We start from the raw sequence: 22,100 nt of genomic DNA on the forward strand, positions 1-22,100 counted from the left end.
TTGTGGTGCATAAGAGGTGATAGGAATTCCTTTATCTATTACCGGGATTTCGTTGAATGATCAATGGAAATGCTTATTGTTCAGTAAATTCGGAACCCGTATGGCAGAGACAAATATATCCGGATTGTTATCAGACGAATAGTTCCTGGATATATAACTCTAGAAATAATAAGCTTAAAATAAATGTGAAATTATGGATTAATAAAGTAGATCTTCAGGAATGTTATTAGTAGACTGGTGTACCCTAGTTTATTGATAAAAGTATTGTTTTGGGAGTTTTACATTTTACACATGACGTAGACGCTGCATCATTACGTCATAAGATAGAAGCGGTAAATTCTAAGTGGCGTGAGCGTCAGATCCCCCTTGAGCAAGTCGGTGTCAGGCAGTGCCAACGAAGATTAAGGTAATTTCCTATTTTAGCTAAGTTGGGTATTAGTATTAGAACTTTTAGCCTATTTAGAAATAGCAAAATGTAATTACAACGTGAATTCGTTGGAAAATAGTAGAATTTAGATGAGTTTTTAAAGTATTTAGATATCTACTACTCGGTGCAGGATTCTGAACTAAACTTTGGTTGTTAATTTATTAGCATAAATTTATCATTATTGGCACTGCAAGCATACAATGTTGAATTTAAAGTAATGTATACTATTTTATTGAGATATTAGCTAGACTTATCAGTGTGATTTGGCATCGACGACACCGAGTAACACCGAGCACCGACTCGGACATTAGATCATTCTATGTTGCATAGGTTAGAATTGATGGTTGGCAGTAGCACAATAAGTCTCCTATCTACACATGACATGCTAGCATAGGAAGGGATGGTGGTGGACTTTTTGTTATTTAGAGCTTTTGGATTTCTGATATATAGTTCTGATCATAGTATCAGAGTTCCTGAGTGTGCCTGTTTAGTTACACTTAGTAAAAGCGGCAGTACTTAGGAGCACCTTATATCACTGAACACCCAGTATCTACGAGATCCGAGTAGCATGGAACACCGAGTAGCACCTTGCACCGAGAAACACCGATCCTCTCCGAGTTCCGTGGACGTTTTAGTTCGCCAGTATTCTTATAACAGACAGTTTGATATTTGTCTAATTTTGTTCATTGTCTTTGATGCTATACTAAATATTTATATTAACTGTTAGATATACTTATTTTCTTCATTAACAATTTAGGTATCTTCGAACTCTATTATTGTAGCGTGCCTCATAGATGTCAGGCTGATGTAAATTTTACGTTACAATTGGAGGCAGCGAATTTATACATTTTATAAAAACCCATAAACGTTACACTCGTTATATCTCACAAATCTTTGTTTCCATCGTCTGTCATTATTACTGATGCTTAGCACTTGATCTATTCCGGAATTGGAAATGAAAATAATGTCTTTTTAGATACGACATGAATAAACCACGTGATGCCTTGCAATCACTACCTTAAATCGTGACGTCAATTTTAATTCGAAGTAAACTAATGCGCATTAAAATCTTCGTGTGAATGCGGTTCAAATTTAATTCGCATTAACTTACCTTTAATGCGAATTGAATTTTTCGTGTGAACGAGGCATAAGATTTACATGCTTTTACGGATTTTATGTAACATCTCATAACGACTTGATCTTGGGTGCACGAGATTCAAAATGTAAAAAAATTTAAGTTCCATATGTATGATTTAATTTTTCATTAGTTTTCTATATTTTCCTTTTAGAGGTGTATATATGTGTTATCTATAGGGAAAGCTTTGCTCTTACGGCCATTAGGGCCGTGAGAGGGCTTCACCCTCTATTATATCGAACTTTTCGCTGAATATTGCAAGCTGGTAAAAAAGGAAAACAAAGAGTGCGGCGTAATATACCTTGTGAATGTTTTGTTTATAGGAAGACATTTTAGATTATAGATATTTTAAATCTCGGTTGCCTGTGCTTCATTCCACTGCGAATGTGTGAAATGTTTGGGAATCATCATTATCTCCTGAACAAGCATAATTATAAGGAACACAAAAGTATCTCCCAAAACGATGGATGTATGATCAACATACAAATAGCATTTTAAAAACCAGTTACATAGAGATTATAAGCATGGAGACTCTTACAGAAAATGTCATTCCATGGTCCTAAGGTTATTAGTTTGAACAGTAGAAGTGGAGATTGTTTTTTTTTTAAATCAGCATGAACTGGTTTTAAAATTATGAAAAATGTGACATGTAAGTAGCCAAAATGGCGAACATCTGCAAGTTTGGATTGAGAAAAAAATATGATTTAAATCTATTTGTATTTTAATTAAAGTATGAACAAAAGGCAGTGTTGTGCTTGAACGTAGGATCTTTATCAGTAACACAAAACTTTATCCGCTAGACAGACAAACACATCGATTGATACGAATGATTTCACAAAATAATTATCTAAATCACCATCTTGTGACACACTGTGTCACAAAGAGCCATAACAGGTATAATGTTAGAAATGTAATAAATGTTGAATTAAGGGTTTAAAATCAACATGGGCAAGGAGAATAATTAGGAATGATATAACTCTAAGTGGAAAATTCTATAAGAGAGGTTGATCGATATTGATAAGTTCTTAAACACAGGGTCAGACTACATTGGCCAAATTAAGAAAAACATACAAAATACTTTTTGGATAGATGTATTGGTGGCTTTAAGGAAATTCAAGATAATTATATCATTGAAACTTGGCAATATTATACATGCCAACCATTATTTTATAATAATAGAATTATAATTGGAAATGAGTCTGTGCTTTTAAAGTCTTGGTATGAAAAAGGTATAATATTTGTCCATGATTCAGTAGATACAAATAGTAATATATCATGTCTTAAAAAACTTCAAAATCAATTCAACATTAAAATTAACCATTTGACTTACACAGAAATTAGGCAAGCCATATTGACCGATATAAAGAAGTTTAATTTTTATAAAAAGAAAATCAATATCAAACCATACATTCCGTTGAATATCAAAGTTTTTGTAGTATCAAAAACGGGTTCTAAACCCATGTATAACATTTTAAATAAAGAAATGGTGAAGCCAGTGGGTGAAAAATGTGGGATAGATATTTCAACATCATTCAAAAATAATGGGAAGTAACATATGATCTGCCTTTTTCAACCACACAAAATAGTAAATTATGATTGTTGCAATTCAGAATTAACCATTACATTCTCACTACAAATAGTTCTATGTTTAAAATTGGCAAAGTAAACTCAAATGTGTGATTTATGTAAAAATGAAGAAGAAACAATCTATCATATGTTGTGGGATTGCCCCATTGTCCCAAAGTTACTTAGAAAGTTCATTAATCTTTGTAATTCAAAAAATGTCATTTTAAACGTGGATGCCATTACCTCTATATTTGGAGAATTAAACAAAAGTGAATCAGCAAAAACATTCAATATCATGTTAATGTCCATAAAACAGTATATATATATATATATAATGAGATGTTTAAAAAATAGTCTATCCATGAAAAGTCTTATAAATGAAATAAAGAGTGTGTTAAGAGATTTAAAAAAGCAAATTGCATATGAAATTAATAAAATTATAGATTTCAATTATACCAACTGGAAGAAATGGTCTTTTATCATTGATTCTCTCTCTCTCTCTCTCTCTCTCTCTCTCTCTCTCTCTCTCTCTCTCTCTCTCTCTGAAAACAACACAAAATATATAAATAGGCCAAGATATTATGTGGTATTGTGATATTAGATATGATATCAAAGATTTAGATATGTTTACCATATATGTATTCTTGACATCAATAATATATATTTATGTTTTGTCATCATATATTCAAATACATGTGTAATAGGGTATATGTTCATTTGGAAATAGATGTTGTAACACCCAAATAAAAAAAAATTCATAGCATTATATATTATAATTTTAATAGGCCTAGTGGTTTGTGAATTAAATTTACGTTTTCTAAGACTGAAAATTAACCGGGGAGAGGGGGTGGGGTTATAGGAATCATGGAGACGTAAACTATGACTATTATTTAAACATAAGGAATTTTTCATTTGTATTTTATTTTACTTGTATATTTCTAAACATATTTTCACTTTATCCTGTGTCTGGTGTCTGGTGCATAGCCAGCCTTTAGTGTTGTATACAGGTTTCATAGTAATGCTCTTATTATAGAACTTATAAGATGTTACGCGGATTTCGTTTACCTTCAGTACATATTCTAACCTTTGTCCGTTCTGAATAGTGTCCCTAGAATAATTATGATTAATCTGAAGTCTTGTGGTGCATAAGAGGTGATAGGAATTCCTTTATCTATTACCGGGATTTCGTTGAATGATCAATGGAAATGCTTATTGTTCAGTAAATTCGGAACCCGTATGGCAGAGACAAATATATCCGGATTGTTATCAGACGAATAGTTCCTGGATATATAACTCTAGAAATAATAAGCTTAAAATAAATGTGAAATTATGGATTAATAAAGTAGATCTTCAGGAATGTTATTAGTAGACTGGTGTACCCTAGTTTATTGATAAAAGTATTGTTTTGGGAGTTTTACATTTTACACATGACGTAGACGCTGCATCATTACGTCATAAGATAGAAGCGGTAAATTCTAAGTGGCGTGAGCGTCAGATCCCCCTTGAGCAAGTCGGTGTCAGGCAGTGCCAACGAAGATTAAGGTAATTTCCTATTTTAGCTAAGTTGGGTATTAGTATTAGAACTTTTAGCCTATTTAGAAATAGCAAAATGTAATTACAACGTGAATTCGTTGGAAAATAGTAGAATTTAGATGAGTTTTTAAAGTATTTAGATATCTACTACTCGGTGCAGGATTCTGAACTAAACTTTGGTTGTTAATTTATTAGCATAAATTTATCATTATTGGCACTGCAAGCATACAATGTTGAATTTAAAGTAATGTATACTATTTTATTGAGATATTAGCTAGACTTATCAGTGTGATTTGGCATCGACGACACCGAGTAACACCGAGCACCGACTCGGACATTAGATCATTCTATGTTGCATAGGTTAGAATTGATGGTTGGCAGTAGCACAATAAGTCTCCTATCTACACATGACATGCTAGCATAGGAAGGGATGGTGGTGGACTTTTTGTTATTTAGAGCTTTTGGATTTCTGATATATAGTTCTGATCATAGTATCAGAGTTCCTGAGTGTGCCTGTTTAGTTACACTTAGTAAAAGCGGCAGTACTTAGGAGCACCTTATATCACTGAACACCCAGTATCTACGAGATCCGAGTAGCATGGAACACCGAGTAGCACCTTGCACCGAGAAACACCGATCCTCTCCGAGTTCCGTGGACGTTTTAGTTCGCCAGTATTCTTATAACAGACAGTTTGATATTTGTCTAATTTTGTTCATTGTCTTTGATGCTATACTAAATATTTATATTAACTGTTAGATATACTTATTTTCTTCATTAACAATTTAGGTATCTTCGAACTCTATTATTGTAGCGTGCCTCATAGATGTCAGGCTGATGTAAATTTTACGTTACAATTGGAGGCAGCGAATTTATACATTTTATAAAAACCCATAAACGTTACACTCGTTATATCTCACAAATCTTTGTTTCCATCGTCTGTCATTATTACTGATGCTTAGCACTTGATCTATTCCGGAATTGGAAATGAAAATAATGTCTTTTTAGATACGACATGAATAAACCACGTGATGCCTTGCAATCACTACCTTAAATCGTGACGTCAATTTTAATTCGAAGTAAACTAATGCGCATTAAAATCTTCGTGTGAATGCGGTTCAAATTTAATTCGCATTAACTTACCTTTAATGCGAATTGAATTTTTCGTGTGAACGAGGCATAAGATTTACATGCTTTTACGGATTTTATGTAACATCTCATAACGACTTGATCTTGGGTGCACGAGATTCAAAATGTAAAAAAATTTAAGTTCCATATGTATGATTTAATTTTTCATTAGTTTTCTATATTTTCCTTTTAGAGGTGTATATATGTGTTATCTATAGGGAAAGCTTTGCTCTTACGGCCATTAGGGCCGTGAGAGGGCTTCACCCTCTATTATATCGAACTTTTCGCTGAATATTGCAAGCTGGTAAAAAAGGAAAACAAAGAGTGCGGCGTAATATACCTTGTGAATGTTTTGTTTATAGGAAGACATTTTAGATTATAGATATTTTAAATCTCGGTTGCCTGTGCTTCATTCCACTGCGAATGTGTGAAATGTTTGGGAATCATCATTATCTCCTGAACAAGCATAATTATAAGGAACACAAAAGTATCTCCCAAAACGATGGATGTATGATCAACATACAAATAGCATTTTAAAAACCAGTTACATAGAGATTATAAGCATGGAGACTCTTACAGAAAATGTCATTCCATGGTCCTAAGGTTATTAGTTTGAACAGTAGAAGTGGAGATTGTTTTTTTTTTAAATCAGCATGAACTGGTTTTAAAATTATGAAAAATGTGACATGTAAGTAGCCAAAATGGCGAACATCTGCAAGTTTGGATTGAGAAAAAAATATGATTTAAATCTATTTGTATTTTAATTAAAGTATGAACAAAAGGCAGTGTTGTGCTTGAACGTAGGATCTTTATCAGTAACACAAAACTTTATCCGCTAGACAGACAAACACATCGATTGATACGAATGATTTCACAAAATAATTATCTAAATCACCATCTTGTGACACACTGTGTCACAAAGAGCCATAACAGGTATAATGTTAGAAATGTAATAAATGTTGAATTAAGGGTTTAAAATCAACATGGGCAAGGAGAATAATTAGGAATGATATAACTCTAAGTGGAAAATTCTATAAGAGAGGTTGATCGATATTGATAAGTTCTTAAACACAGGGTCAGACTACATTGGCCAAATTAAGAAAAACATACAAAATACTTTTTGGATAGATGTATTGGTGGCTTTAAGGAAATTCAAGATAATTATATCATTGAAACTTGGCAATATTATACATGCCAACCATTATTTTATAATAATAGAATTATAATTGGAAATGAGTCTGTGCTTTTAAAGTCTTGGTATGAAAAAGGTATAATATTTGTCCATGATTCAGTAGATACAAATAGTAATATATCATGTCTTAAAAAACTTCAAAATCAATTCAACATTAAAATTAACCATTTGACTTACACAGAAATTAGGCAAGCCATATTGACCGATATAAAGAAGTTTAATTTTTATAAAAAGAAAATCAATATCAAACCATACATTCCGTTGAATATCAAAGTTTTTGTAGTATCAAAAACGGGTTCTAAACCCATGTATAACATTTTAAATAAAGAAATGGTGAAGCCAGTGGGTGAAAAATGTGGGATAGATATTTCAACATCATTCAAAAATAATGGGAAGTAACATATGATCTGCCTTTTTCAACCACACAAAATAGTAAATTATGATTGTTGCAATTCAGAATTAACCATTACATTCTCACTACAAATAGTTCTATGTTTAAAATTGGCAAAGTAAACTCAAATGTGTGATTTATGTAAAAATGAAGAAGAAACAATCTATCATATGTTGTGGGATTGCCCCATTGTCCCAAAGTTACTTAGAAAGTTCATTAATCTTTGTAATTCAAAAAATGTCATTTTAAACGTGGATGCCATTACCTCTATATTTGGAGAATTAAACAAAAGTGAATCAGCAAAAACATTCAATATCATGTTAATGTCCATAAAACAGTATATATATATATATATAATGAGATGTTTAAAAAATAGTCTATCCATGAAAAGTCTTATAAATGAAATAAAGAGTGTGTTAAGAGATTTAAAAAAGCAAATTGCATATGAAATTAATAAAATTATAGATTTCAATTATACCAACTGGAAGAAATGGTCTTTTATCATTGATTCTCTCTCTCTCTCTCTCTCTCTCTCTCTCTCTCTCTCTCTCTCTCTCTCTCTCTGAAAACAACACAAAATATATAAATAGGCCAAGATATTATGTGGTATTGTGATATTAGATATGATATCAAAGATTTAGATATGTTTACCATATATGTATTCTTGACATCAATAATATATATTTATGTTTTGTCATCATATATTCAAATACATGTGTAATAGGGTATATGTTCATTTGGAAATAGATGTTGTAACACCCAAATAAAAAAAAATTCATAGCATTATATATTATAATTTTAATAGGCCTAGTGGTTTGTGAATTAAATTTACGTTTTCTAAGACTGAAAATTAACCGGGGAGAGGGGGTGGGGTTATAGGAATCATGGAGACGTAAACTATGACTATTATTTAAACATAAGGAATTTTTCATTTGTATTTTATTTTACTTGTATATTTCTAAACATATTTTCACTTTATCCTGTGTCTGGTGTCTGGTGCATAGCCAGCCTTTAGTGTTGTATACAGGTTTCATAGTAATGCTCTTATTATAGAACTTATAAGATGTTACGCGGATTTCGTTTACCTTCAGTACATATTCTAACCTTTGTCCGTTCTGAATAGTGTCCCTAGAATAATTATGATTAATCTGAAGTCTTGTGGTGCATAAGAGGTGATAGGAATTCCTTTATCTATTACCGGAATTTCGTTGAATGATCGATGGAAATGCTTATTGTTCAGTAAATTCGGAACCGGTATGGCAGAGACAAATATATCCGGATTGTTATCAGACGAATAGTTCCTGGATATATAACTCTAGAAATAATAAGCTTAAAATAAATGTGAAATTATGGATTAATAAAGTAGATCTTCAGGAATGTTATTAGTAGACTGGTGTACCCTAGTTTATTGATAAAAGTATTGTTTTGGGAGTTTTACATTTTACACATGACGTAGACGCTGCATCATTACGTCATAAGATAGAAGCGGTAAATTCTAAGTGGCGTGAGCGTCAGATCCCCCTAGAGCAAGTCGGTGTCAGGCAGTGCCAACGAAGATTAAGGTAATTTCCTATTTTAGCTATGTTGGGAATTAGTATTAGAACTTTTAGCCTATTTAGAAATAGCAAAATTTTATTACAACGTGAATTCTTTGGAAAATAGTAGAATTTAGATAAGTTTTAAGTATTTAGATATCTACTACTCGGTGCGGGATTCTGAACCAAAGTTTGGTAGTTGATTTATTAGCATAAATTTATTATTATTGGCACTGCAAGCATATAATGTTGAATTTAGAGTAATGTATACTATTTTATTGAGATATTAGCTAGACTTATCAGTGCAATTTGGCACCGACGACGCCGAACTCCGAGCACCGACTCGGACATTAGATCATTCTATGTTGCATAGGTTAGAATTGATGGTTGGCATTAGCACAATAACTCTCCTATCTACGCATGACATGCTAGCATAGGAAAGGGGGTGGACTTTTTGTTATTTAGAGCTTTTGGATTTCAGATATATAGTTCTGATCATAGTATCAGAGTTCCTGATTGTGCCTGTATAGTTACACTCAGTAAAAGCGGCAGTACTTAATAGCACCTTATATCACCGAACACCCAGTAGCTCCGAGAACCGAGTAGCACCGAAAACCGAGTAGCACCTTGCACCGAAAAATACCGATCCTCTCCGAGTTCCGTGGACGTTTTAGTTCGCCAGTATTCTTATAAGAGACATTTTAATATTTATCTAATTGTGTTCATTGTCTTTGATGTTATACTAAATATTTATATTAACTGTTAGATATACTTATTTTCTTCATTAACAATTTAGGTATCTTCGGACCCTATTTTTGTAGCGTGCCTCATAGATACCAGACTGATGTAAATTTTACGTTACAATTGGTGGCAGCGAATTTATACATTTTATAAAAACCCATAAACGTTACACTCGTTATATCTCACAAGTCTTTGTTTCCATCGTCTGTCATTATTACTGATGCTTAGCACTTGATCTATTCCGGAATTGGAAATGAAAATAATGTCTTTTTAGATACGACATGAATAAACCACCTGATGCCTTGCAATTACTACCTTAAATTGCGACGTCAATTTCAATTCGAAGTAAACTAATGCGCATTAAAATCTCCGTGTAAACGCAGTTCAATTTAATTCGCATTAACTTACCTTTAATGCGAATTGAATTTTTCGTGTGAACGAGGCATCAGATTTACATGCTTTTACGGATTTTATGTAACATCTCAGAACGACGTGAACACGAGATTCAAAATGTAAAAATCTTCAAGTTCCATATGTATGATTTAATTTTTCATTAGTTTTCTATATTTTCCTTTTAGAGATGTATTTACGTGTTACCTATAGGGAGAGCTCCGCTCTTACGGTCCTTTGGGCCGTGAGAGGGCTTCGCCCTCTATTATATCGAACTTTTCGCCGGATATTGCAAGCTGGTAAAAAAGAAAAACAAAGAGTGCGGCGTAATATACCTTGTGAATATTTTGTTTATAGGAAGACATTTTAGAGTATAGATATTTTAAACCTCTGTTGCCTGTGCTTCACTCCACTGGGAATGTGTGAAATGTTGGAGAATCATCATTAGCCCCTGAACAAGCATAATTATAAGAAACACAGAAGTCTCTCCCAAAACGATGAATGTATGATCAACAAACAATTAGCATTTAAACCAGTTACATAGAGATTATAAGCATGGAGACTCGTACAGAAATTGTCATTCCATAGTCGTAAGGTTATTAGTTTGAACAGCAGCAGTGGAGATTGTTTTTTAAAATTAGCAAGAACTGGTTTTAAAATTATGAAAAATGTGACATGTAAGGTGTGCATAGTCAAAATGGTGAACATCTGCAAGTTTGGATTGAGACAAAATATGATTTAAATCTATTTGTATTTTGATTAAAGTATAAACAAAAGGCAGTGTCGTACTTGACCGTAGGACCTTTATCAGTAACACAAAACTTTATCCGCTAGACAGACAAACACATCGATTGAATAGAATGATTTCACAAAACAGTTATTTAAATCACCATCTTGTGACACACTGTGTTACAAAGAGCCATAACAGGTATAATTCTTCGAGTTATGAGACACCTTTGATACGAAGTTTGATGTTTGATAATCTTTCAACTTTGAAGTTTTAGAGAACAAATTCAGTACATAGTAATTGTGATCTGGAATCAAGATCATTCATTCAAGTGGAAGATTGCTGACAAAAAGGTCTGAAATGTATATCTCTTTTATTCATAATGGAAATATACAGGCATTGCATAAATTTTCAGCTGAAACTGTACAAAAAGCACTGCATTGTGAAGCAAAAAAAAAAAAACTTGGTAGCGATTCAAATGAGAGTCTAGCCAGATTTGAGACTTAGATCTCACTGATGGCGATATATTTCTACACTCAGCAAATGTCGGTACTATTGGCATGGATTCGGATTATATACATGTATATAGATAAAAATAAAATAAAATATGACAACACGTTGTGTGTATATATCATTACCAAATAGTTTCTTATAAATTACCCATGAACTAGTTTTTTCCACAGTCACCTGAAGTATGGATATTACTACCCAATCACCCCCTTTTCATAATTTTTTTTTGGTGGCAATAATTTCTCTGAAATGTATGAATTCCCGGTCTATCTCATCCCTCTTTCGATTCATGTAATCGTTTCACGCTTTTTGTAAACTTTAGAGATTGACCTTCTACCGGTATACACATTTTATTATATGCAGTTACCGGTAGAAGGTCAATCTCTAAAGTTTACAAAAAGCGTGAAACGATTACATGAATCGAAAGAGGGGTGAGATAGACTGGGAATTCATACATTTCAGAGAAATTATTGCAACCAAAAAAAAAATTATGAAAGGGGGGTAGTAATATCCATACTTCACGTGCGTGTGGGTTTTTTTTTTTTAGAATTGGTCAAATTCAAAGGTCTGGGTCACAAGAAAAGAAACGTTGGTTGTAAATGAAAATCTCATCACAGGAAATACATATCTGATATATGAGAACCCCATCACAAACCATTTCAAAAGTTATGAGCGAGGTCAAGGTTTGGAACAAACATAGTAACATATTTGCAGACAAGAGATGGACAGAAGGAAAACAATGACACCGATTTTTGTTCAAACACTGGATTGACCATGATAAGCTTTTACCTTCCAGCATGTGTATTTTCGCTGCTAAATCCTCATTTCTTCTTTTAACGAGTGACAGTATGGTTCCTTCTCTGTCAACTTCATCTAAAATGTCGAAACAATTTCTTGGGATAACGCTTAAATTCACTTCATGTAAAAAAAAAAATTGTAGATATAAAGGAACAACAATAGTTCGAGCGATTGCTAGAAAATTTCAATGTTTTCGAAATACCAATAAAATTTTATTTGTTAGATACACTTTTGAATTTATACTCTAGGGAATGTACATATGTGATTGACACTGCACAATACCAATGAATTAAATACAATGCAATTTCTATTTTATTAGTAAAAAAAAAAAACCGGATAGAACCTGATAAGTTTATATATTTACCTTTCAGCATTTGTACTTTTGCTTCTAAATTCTCATGTTTTATTTTGATGACTGACAGCTCTTTGTCGCGTTTGATTCCATCCTGATAAACTTTATCAAACCTCATCTCGTAAACATACACAACTCCAATGAATAGTGCTAGGAATACTCCGAATACTCCTCGCTGATTAATTCTATCCATGTTTAAAACTGGACTTCTGTTATTAAAACCCAATCATTTATGGAAGACCTACTACGACAGAAATAGCCTAGGGTATATGGGGGGTAATTGTGATTTTTAAAAATCCAGGCAGGTAAGCTTTTAAATCCAAACATGCAATTGTGTTAATTTCTGAGCTTCAGCTATGTACAGACACGTGCAGTAAGTAGGCAAGCGTCTGACTGAGCCCGTCATAACTCCGTATACCATATCTTCTATTTATTCACAAATGAAAGTGTGAATCAAAACTATCAAATGTTAATTAAAATGGAATATCGTCATGTGGTTTTTAACAGTCACTTGTCTTTCTCCTTTTTCGACTAATGTGTAATCGATGTCGGATGAGAGAAACTTGCAGAAGTTTTAACCCAGCCCATCCCCCTAACTATTTGAATTTAAATTTTTATCCGAAATCACTCTTTTGATCTCACCCCTTACAGTTTTTGATATAAAATTTCTTACTGTTTTTAACATCTGAGAGAATTGGGGTTTGATTAATTATGTTAATTAAATAATACTCTGTACACGAATCTATCAAATCGTATTTCTCTCCATATTGCGTTCATTGCTATATTTATTTCTTACATTTTTAATAGTTGAGCTAATTAGGGTTTAATTAGTAATCTTAATTAGTAAAAATTCCCAACAATTTTCTTGCCTTCTTCATTGTAAACACATTTCAACAGGGGATGCTTACTCCTCCTAGGCACCTGATCCCACCTCTGGTGTGTCCAGGGGTCCGTGTTTGCCCAACTATCTATTTTGTATTGCTTGTAGGAGTTATGAGATTGATCACTGTTCGTTATCTTCACTTTGCACGAAATATAATTCGACGCACGACTTATCTTTCTATCTATGATCAGGGGCAAGTAACTCGTGGGTACCCTGCTTTTCAGGGATCACCTATCCATAGCCTTCAGGGTGACGTAATTGGTAGAGTCAGTGCATGCTGATATTTTAATTCCGACGTGGGTTGATAATGAGCCCGATATAAATAACAACCAGTTCGCACACATGGACAAAAGCAAATTTAGTCATTATTCTAATATGTGCGAATACTGTAAATTCTGATTATTAGTATGCCGTACATCTTTAGATTATATGTTTGGTTTTTTCCCCTTTTAATTTTGTTATTAAAGGCTGGGGGTATGTGCACATAAAATTTGGCTATATGCTTATACAAATACGCGGAAATCTTATGCAGCCGCAGTATCACTATCAGTAGTTGTTGCGATTCTATTCCTATCAGATACATGTACTTTGAACAGGTACTATTCAATTATGTTCGCTCAAAACAGCTTTAAATTACAACCACCAGTTGTGGCATTCATAATCAGATTTACTAACTCAATACTGCGCCGCCCTAATAATTTTGCAAAACAAAAAATAGATAAATTAGAAAATAAAATAGAAGCGGACAACATATATTATATTATAGGTACAAAATTTGTAATGACGATGTGCGTTCATTGGAGCGGCGAATATGACGGCATTCTGTGGTCAGTGGAAAGATGATGTTTACACAAGCGCATAGTGGGGTAGACATACATAGATATGCCTGGAATGAATTGACAAATTAGAGGCGAGACCAAAAGTTCAATGTCTGGAGAAAAAAATAAATTCAAATAGTTTTCACCAAGACCCCCCATCCCCCTTTAAAACTAAATATGATGAATGTTGAAAGTTCTTGATTAATAAGTAAAAATATACGGTTATAAATAACACTCTGTATACCCTTTCTATTGTTTACTTATAAATGAACGTGTAGACTAAAACTATTAAACGTTCATTAAAATGTAATATTAGTACATGTATGTGGTTGTTAATTGTCTCTCGTCTTTTTTCCCACTAAAGTGTAATCGATATTAAATGACAAAAATTACGATAGTTTTTACCCCACCTTCTGTATGATTAATTGCTATTTAAGATTAGTCGATGGTGTTCTTCAGCATTTGATTAATCAAATGATTTTATGACTACACCTATCTTGAAATCCATGGACACCGTAAGGAAATTTTACTTTGAAACGCCCGATTTACATAACAAATATTTCTTAAAGCTTTCAAATAATTCCATTGACATAGCTTTAATAAAATTGTAATTTTTACGCTTGAAAATAGCTTTTGAATAGTTTTAGATTTAATATTTGTATGATATATGCAAGTCCTTTCATCTTAAAAATCGATTAAAAGTGTGAGCTGCTTATTGTCGTAAAACATATTACTGTGCCCAGTGCAAGCTCTCTCAGGGCAAAACGAAAGAGAGAAAAGTCGAAAATATATACCATTATTTGTTTTAACTAGGCTGAAGCTAGCAACCACTAATCAACAGCCAATAAGGCCATAGAAGCTAGCAGCCAATAAGAAAGTTCATCAAAGTACTGCGAGTTTTCAGACCAAATACTAAAAAGTAACACATAATAAATCAAAATAGATTATTTTTCAAGCAATTAATCAATAATCTTTTTATTACCGAGTTTCATACTTGAAAGCAATAGAGCTAACCTGAAAGTTTCTGGCGTTACATCAGATAGGGAGATAATGAATGTTAATAACAAACTAGTCTTTGAAGAGTCCATAAAAGAAGTATGCAGGCAAGGAAGTGGACCCCTAGGACTATCATTTTCCGCCCTCAGTTTGGGGCTGTAGGGGTACCACCTGGGGCCACCACACGGTGGGACCACTTTTCATACCTCTCTAATAATTGACTAAAGGGTGTTGGAATAAAACAATACTGATAAAAGACTATAGAACAATGAAGTTAAACATATAGAACCTTTAAAAGGGGTCAAAAAGGCCTATAAAGGCAATTAAGCTCACCTGAAAGTTCCTACTTTTACATAACGTAGGGTCATAATGAAGGTTAATAACAACTTAATCTTTGAAGAGTCCGCCAGCATAGTATATAGACAAGACAGGGAGCCCAAAAGGCTATCATTTTCCACCCTCAGATTGGGGCTGTGAGGGTACCACCTGGGGCCTCCCAAAGGTGGGTCCACTTTTCAGAGCTTCTATGACCTTATTGGCTGCTGGTTATTGGCTGGTAGCGTATTGTAAGCCTAGTTTTGTTGTAATCGTAGGCTAGCCTCCCTCCATCCTACAAACGTGGGAACACATATATCCAACCCCACTCCTTTACTTTTACGGGATTCACCATATCCCCATGCTATTAATTTCTGGATATGGCACTGGATCGCCTCCCCAATGTTGAATACCTTCCGATGTTCTTGAACAGAATTGTTTCGGTGATCGTAACGAATAACAAACTCTTGCTTGGATTCGTAAATTATCTTTGAATAATGTAAATGATAATTGTACGATCTGAGGGAGTAGGCAAGCTCTCCTGTGTCATATTTACATGTTATGTACACCATGAATGGTTGAGAGTCCAGATGATAGCAGATGAGGAAATAGTCACACAGTCAATTGGTCAAATGTTAGATATAAAATTAATGACCACTTTGCAAAAAATCTAGAGTGATCAGAAAATCAAGAACATTTGGAAAGAATCTGACAAAACAATAAAACACATTCTAACTTATTGAATCAGCTGAAATAAGATATATACAAATAGAAAACAAGACATTTGGATATTTATTTATTAGATATTAATTAATAAATTCATCACTCTTACATATATAACATATTAAAACTTTACTGTGTGTAGATGAAATTGACGCAAGCTAAATCAATTCATGATAACCTCGGTCTTTTAATTCGCAACTTAACTTCATCTCTATTATGAATTCTATGGACGTTTATGCCAGACGATGGGCTAAATATGAAAAAGAAGAACTTGATACATTGTCAGAATGGGTTAAAAGAATAAGAGGAGTATTAAAATCCCGCATTAGACATATGAAAACAAAAGTACGTACCATCTATCCTTCTGTGTTTAGTAAACCAAAAGTGATAAAAGAATTAGATAGGTTACATGAGGAATATTTTTTTGTTTCAGCTGACAAAGCTAATAACAACATTGTCTTTGTTTGTAAGGCTCATTATTACAACTGTATTTTCAACGAACCTGGCATTAATTCCACTTTTGGTAATCGTACTTATACTCCAACTGCCCTTTCAAACGATGAAATTCTTCAAAACCAAGCTTCAGTTTTAGACACATTTGATATCCCTGTCAATGGGTCGAATGAATATGAGTTACCGTACCTATACTGGATTCCTAAACTACATAAAAACCCTTACAAAGATGCATTGCTGGATCCAGTAAGTGCTCTACCAAGGCCCTATCTTTGCTCCTCACGAAAATGTTAACAGCTGTGAAGGAGAAACTTCAAACTTACTGTGCGACTACATATGCCAGAAGTGGTGTTAATCAAATGTGGATTCTAAAAAATTCTAAAGAACTTTTAGTAAACTTGAAATCGCAGAATTTTTCCCAAATCAATAACATTAAAACCTATGACTTTTCAACACTATACACGACCATTCCTCACGATAAATTAAAGACTAGACTTTTTGACATCATAGACAGTTTCTTCTTTAACAAAAACGGAAAACGGAAATATTCATATCTAGTGATCAGTCATTCAAAAACTTACGTTGTTAAGCACCACTCTGATTCCACGCACAAGTACTCTGAGGTTGAAATAAAAAATATGCTAGAGTTCCTCATTGACAATATCTTCGTGGTCTTTGGTGATCAGGTCTTCCAACAGTCTGTTGCAATTCCCATGGGCACGAATTGTGATCCTTTGTTAGCTTTTTATATTCATATGAAGCAGAATTTATTCAAAAACTTCTACGTGAGAAGACAAAATCTCTCTTTGTGGCCTTCAATTCGACATTTCGATTTATCGATGACGTTTTGTCTATTAACAATAATAGCTTTCATTCATATGTAGATTTGATATATCCCTGTGAGCTCGGAATAAAGGACACCACAGAGTCATCCACTTCTGCTTCATACTTAGATATTTTATTGAAAGTAGACCTTAACGTTAAACTGACAACTCAACTGTATGACAAACGGGATTATTTCAGCTTCTCCATCGTCAACTTCCCATATTTATGTAGCAATATTTCATTATCACCTGCATATGGTGTTTATATATCTCAACTGATTCGATATGCAAGAGCTTGTTCTGCGTATAGTCAGTTTTTAAATCGAAGTAAGCTACTGACAAACAAGTTGATGGTAATGGGGTTTCAACAGTCTCGATTGAAGTCAGCATTTCGCAAATTCTATGGTCGTTATAACGATCTAGTTCGTCAATACAGCCTATCATTGGGTCAAATGCTGTCTGACGTGTTTCATACCGATTGTTAAGCCATTCTTTACAAGCTGATTTTGACTGCGGATAACTCCGTTTACCTGATCAGGATATAGGACTCACGACGGGTGTGACCGGTCGACAGGGGATGCTTACTCCTCCTAGACACCTGATCCCACCTCTGGTGTGTCCAGGGGTCCTTGTTTGCCCAACTATCTATTTTGTATTGCTTGTAGGAGTTATGAGATTGATCACTATTCGTTATCCTCAACTTTCATGATTAAAATGCTTTGTACCAAGCAGGGCTTGCGGAACTGATCTTGGCAATTATTTTATCATTAACACAAAAGTAATGCCTGATTGTCTCAATATGGTAATTACTTTCCCTTCACAATGAACAAAATACACAAGTATATTATGAATTGCATATACTATACATGTATTATTGCAATGGGAAACATTCACAATGATTCAGCCACCGTACTTCAAAACACAGTACATACATATTCCGCCATGTATAGACATAACTTAGTCACTACATAACATATCGCAGTCACTACATAACATGACCCAGTCACTATACAACATACCCCAGTCACTGTACAACACACCCCAGTCACTACACAACACATCCCAGTCAGTGTACAACATCACTCAGTCACTACACAACATAACCCAGTCACTACACAACCTAACCCAGTCACTACAAAACATAACCAAGTCACTCCCCAACATAACCCAGTCACTACACAACATAACCCACTCACTACACAACATAACCCAGTCACTACACAACATAACCCAGTCAATAAACAACATAACCCAGTCACTACACAACATATCCCAGTCACTACACAACATAACCCAGTCACTACCCAACATATCCCAGTCACTACCCAACATAACCCAGTCACTACACAACATCACTCAGTCACTACACAACATAACCCAGTCACTACACAACCTAACCCAGTCACTACATAACATATCCCAGTCACTGCACAACATAACCCAGTCACTACACAACATATTCCAGTCACTACACAACATAACCCAGTCAATAAACAACATAACTCAGTTACTACACAACATATCCCAGTCACTACACAACATAACCCAGGCACTACACAACATATCCCAGTCACTACACAACATAACCCAGTCACTACACAACATAACCCAGTCACTACCCAACATATCCCAATCACTATGCAATATATCGCAGTCACTACACAACATAACCCAGTCACTACCCAACATATCCCAATCACTATGCAATATATCGCAGTCACTACACAACATAACCCAGTCACTACACAGCATATCTCAGTCACTACACAACATAACCCAGCCACTACACAACATATCTCAGTCACTACACAACATAACCCAGTCACTACACAACATAACCCAGGCACTACATAACATATGTCAGTCAATAAACAACATATTCCAGTCACTATACAATATATCCCAGTCACTACACAACATAACCCAGTCACTGAACAACATAACCCAGTCACTACACAACATAACCCAGTCACTACCCAACATATCCCAGTCACTATACAATATATCCCAGTCACTACACAACATAACCCAGTCACTACACAACATAACCCAGTCACTGAACAACATAACCCAGTCACTACACAACATAACCCAGTCACTACACCACATATCCCAGTCACTGTACAACATAACCCAGTCACTGCACAACATAACCCAGTCACTACACAACATAACCCAGTCACTGTACAACATAACCCAGTCACTACACAACATATCCCAGTCACTACACAACATAACCCAGTCACTGTACAACATAACCCAGTCACTGTACAACATAATCTAATCAACATGCTGCAGATATTGTATAAGTAAACTTTGTCACTTTGAAACAAATCCAGCCTCATTATAAAGTGACCTATACTCTTTAAAACACAATGAAATCATCATACAGCAATAATATGTCACTTTATAACATAATCCAAACAGTTTATAACAACCTGGTCAATGTACAACATAATCCAACCAGTTCATAACAGCCTGGTGAATGTACAACATAATCCAGTACAACTCTTAGACATCATTAACCAGTAATTGTACAACATAGTTGATTTTGATAATGTGTATATATAACATTGGTTTAGAATATTGTGCAGTCATTTATAGTTGAAATTCTTTACACTCTGTTGATGAACATCTTGCGTCAGCGTCTTCGTAGGGCAATCCTGTTTTGGTTTTTGTTTTTACAAATAAGATGCACTATTATTGCTTTCTTTAGTAAAAATAAGTGAAAAATAATGAACCGCCATTCTGAAACCGAAATTTCTCTCTTTAAAATAGCATACATTTATTCCAGCCAGTAAATAAATTACATTCATAAAATTAAACAACTTTAAAACAAGTATTTCATGTGTTTAAAAAACAAGAAATATTAATATTAATATTGAACATACATACATGAACTATTTCGTAAGACTATTTCTAATTCTTCATTATTAAGATTTTGGAAGGTCCTGTATCGAGTGTAAATGGATTCAGAAATAGATTTATAGTTTTATTTAAAAATGCAACTGAAAAGGAAAAGAAATAAGAACACTACATGCCAATAATTACCAACTGAGTAGTACTCGTATTAACAGGTAAATATCGGTAAATTCATACCCATGCAAAGGTTTGCTGCAGAACATTTCATTATGGAGAATAGTTTGTAGATGTTTCAGCTCCTAGAAACAAGTCATCATATTGCCCATTAAAAGTTAAATGTATTTTGAACTGCACAAATGTTAAGTTCCAATAAAAAGGGTTCAATATTTAATTCATTTTAAGTTTCGATATATGATATTTAGTACCATTCTTAACATGCGGATAGATAAATGTATTAAGCTTAATTCAGATCTATGACTCCTACTTCTTACCACTGCACTTAAAAATTTTCTTCTAAAGAAGTACTGTTACATGTATTTCTCATACATATCTGTAGGATTTCTTACAAACATATGATGGGGGACATGAACAGCTTCGTCACTGATCAGGATATAGGGCTCACGGCGGGTGTGACTGGTCGGCAGGGGATGCTTACTCCTCCTAGGCACCTGATCCCCCCTCCTCTGGTGTATCCAGGGGTCCGTGTGTGCCCAACTATCTATATTGTATTGCTTATTGGAGTTATGAGATTGATCACTGTTCGTTATCTTCACCTTTCATGTATGTACCTGAGACTTTGTCTAAATACTTCTAGCAATTTATAACTGTATACAATGTCATCAAATTAGTATATTGCATATATGGAACATCACCAAAACAAATTATCATTCACTTACTTTGCAGTTCATTATTTTTGCCAAAGCACTTATTACACTGTTCATCTGCAAACAGTATATCAATAATGTTTATCTTAGGGAGCTATCTAATTATGATGATTAAACATAAATAACTGTATTTAACTTTCTTATACTCACATGACTGTTAATATAATATGTATCAATCACAGAAAGTAAAAAGCTTTTTATCAATTTATTTTTAGAAAATTGCATACAATGTATTGGTCTCAAAATAGTAATTTTAAAAGTACATATGAACTACTCACCAGAAGAGTGTGTCATGTCACCAATATATTCTACCTCCTCCTCATTTTCTGTGTCCTCCTTTTCCCTGCTTATTAATTTCATCAAGTTTGTTAACAAAATCATTTTACCATGTTACAAATAAAAGTCTTTAATATTTTTATATTGCAAATCATGTTTTGGAGAAAAAGGTATCTTTTTATATTATCTGCAAATTATGTATTAGGTGTTATGTCAGAGCAGAGCATTTCCGTCCTTGAAAGATCAACAGTTTAAATAAATGACATGTATATATATACTCACATATTTTCACTCTGTATCTGGTTCTTTGTTTCACAAGTAAGCCTACATCAAAAATAATTTAAATTCCAAGTAGCACAATGGGGCAAATTTTCATATTGCCATATATAGAGCTTAATAATTATTATTAATTTATATACTTGAAAAGATTTGCACTTACTTGCAATCATTCATACTTAGACACTTTTCTTTGACAGGTAGATATAAAATCAGCTCCAGCTATTTTTCATCAGATTTTAGAGGCAATAAAACAGTACATATTGATGAACTGAATTATATCATTATTATTCCAATAATTCCATTAATCATGATTTTAATATAAATTGTTTTTAGTTGATAAAATATGTAGAATTAGACATTTTGA

At 33.7% G+C, this 22,100-nt stretch overlaps 1 protein-coding gene across 1 annotated transcript in view; it reads right to left on the reverse strand.

Moving 5' to 3' along the window:
• LOC130048032 (uncharacterized) overlaps nucleotides 1–12,796 on the reverse strand; it is a 50,426-nt gene extending 37,630 nt beyond the window's left edge. The window contains exons 1-2 of the mRNA XM_056144023.1: nucleotides 12,436–12,796; nucleotides 12,063–12,146 (exon numbers count right to left, since the gene is read on the reverse strand). Coding sequence (XP_055999998.1) covers nucleotides 12,063–12,146; nucleotides 12,436–12,616 — 265 coding nt within the window. The 5' untranslated portion in view covers nucleotides 12,617–12,796. The remainder of the gene's footprint in view (nucleotides 1–12,062; nucleotides 12,147–12,435) is intronic.
• Between the last annotated feature and the right edge of the window lie 9,304 nt (nucleotides 12,797–22,100).

This window comes from Ostrea edulis, chromosome 7 (assembly GCF_947568905.1).
Source record: "Ostrea edulis chromosome 7, xbOstEdul1.1, whole genome shotgun sequence".
Lineage (NCBI taxonomy): Eukaryota > Metazoa > Mollusca > Bivalvia > Ostreida > Ostreidae > Ostrea > Ostrea edulis.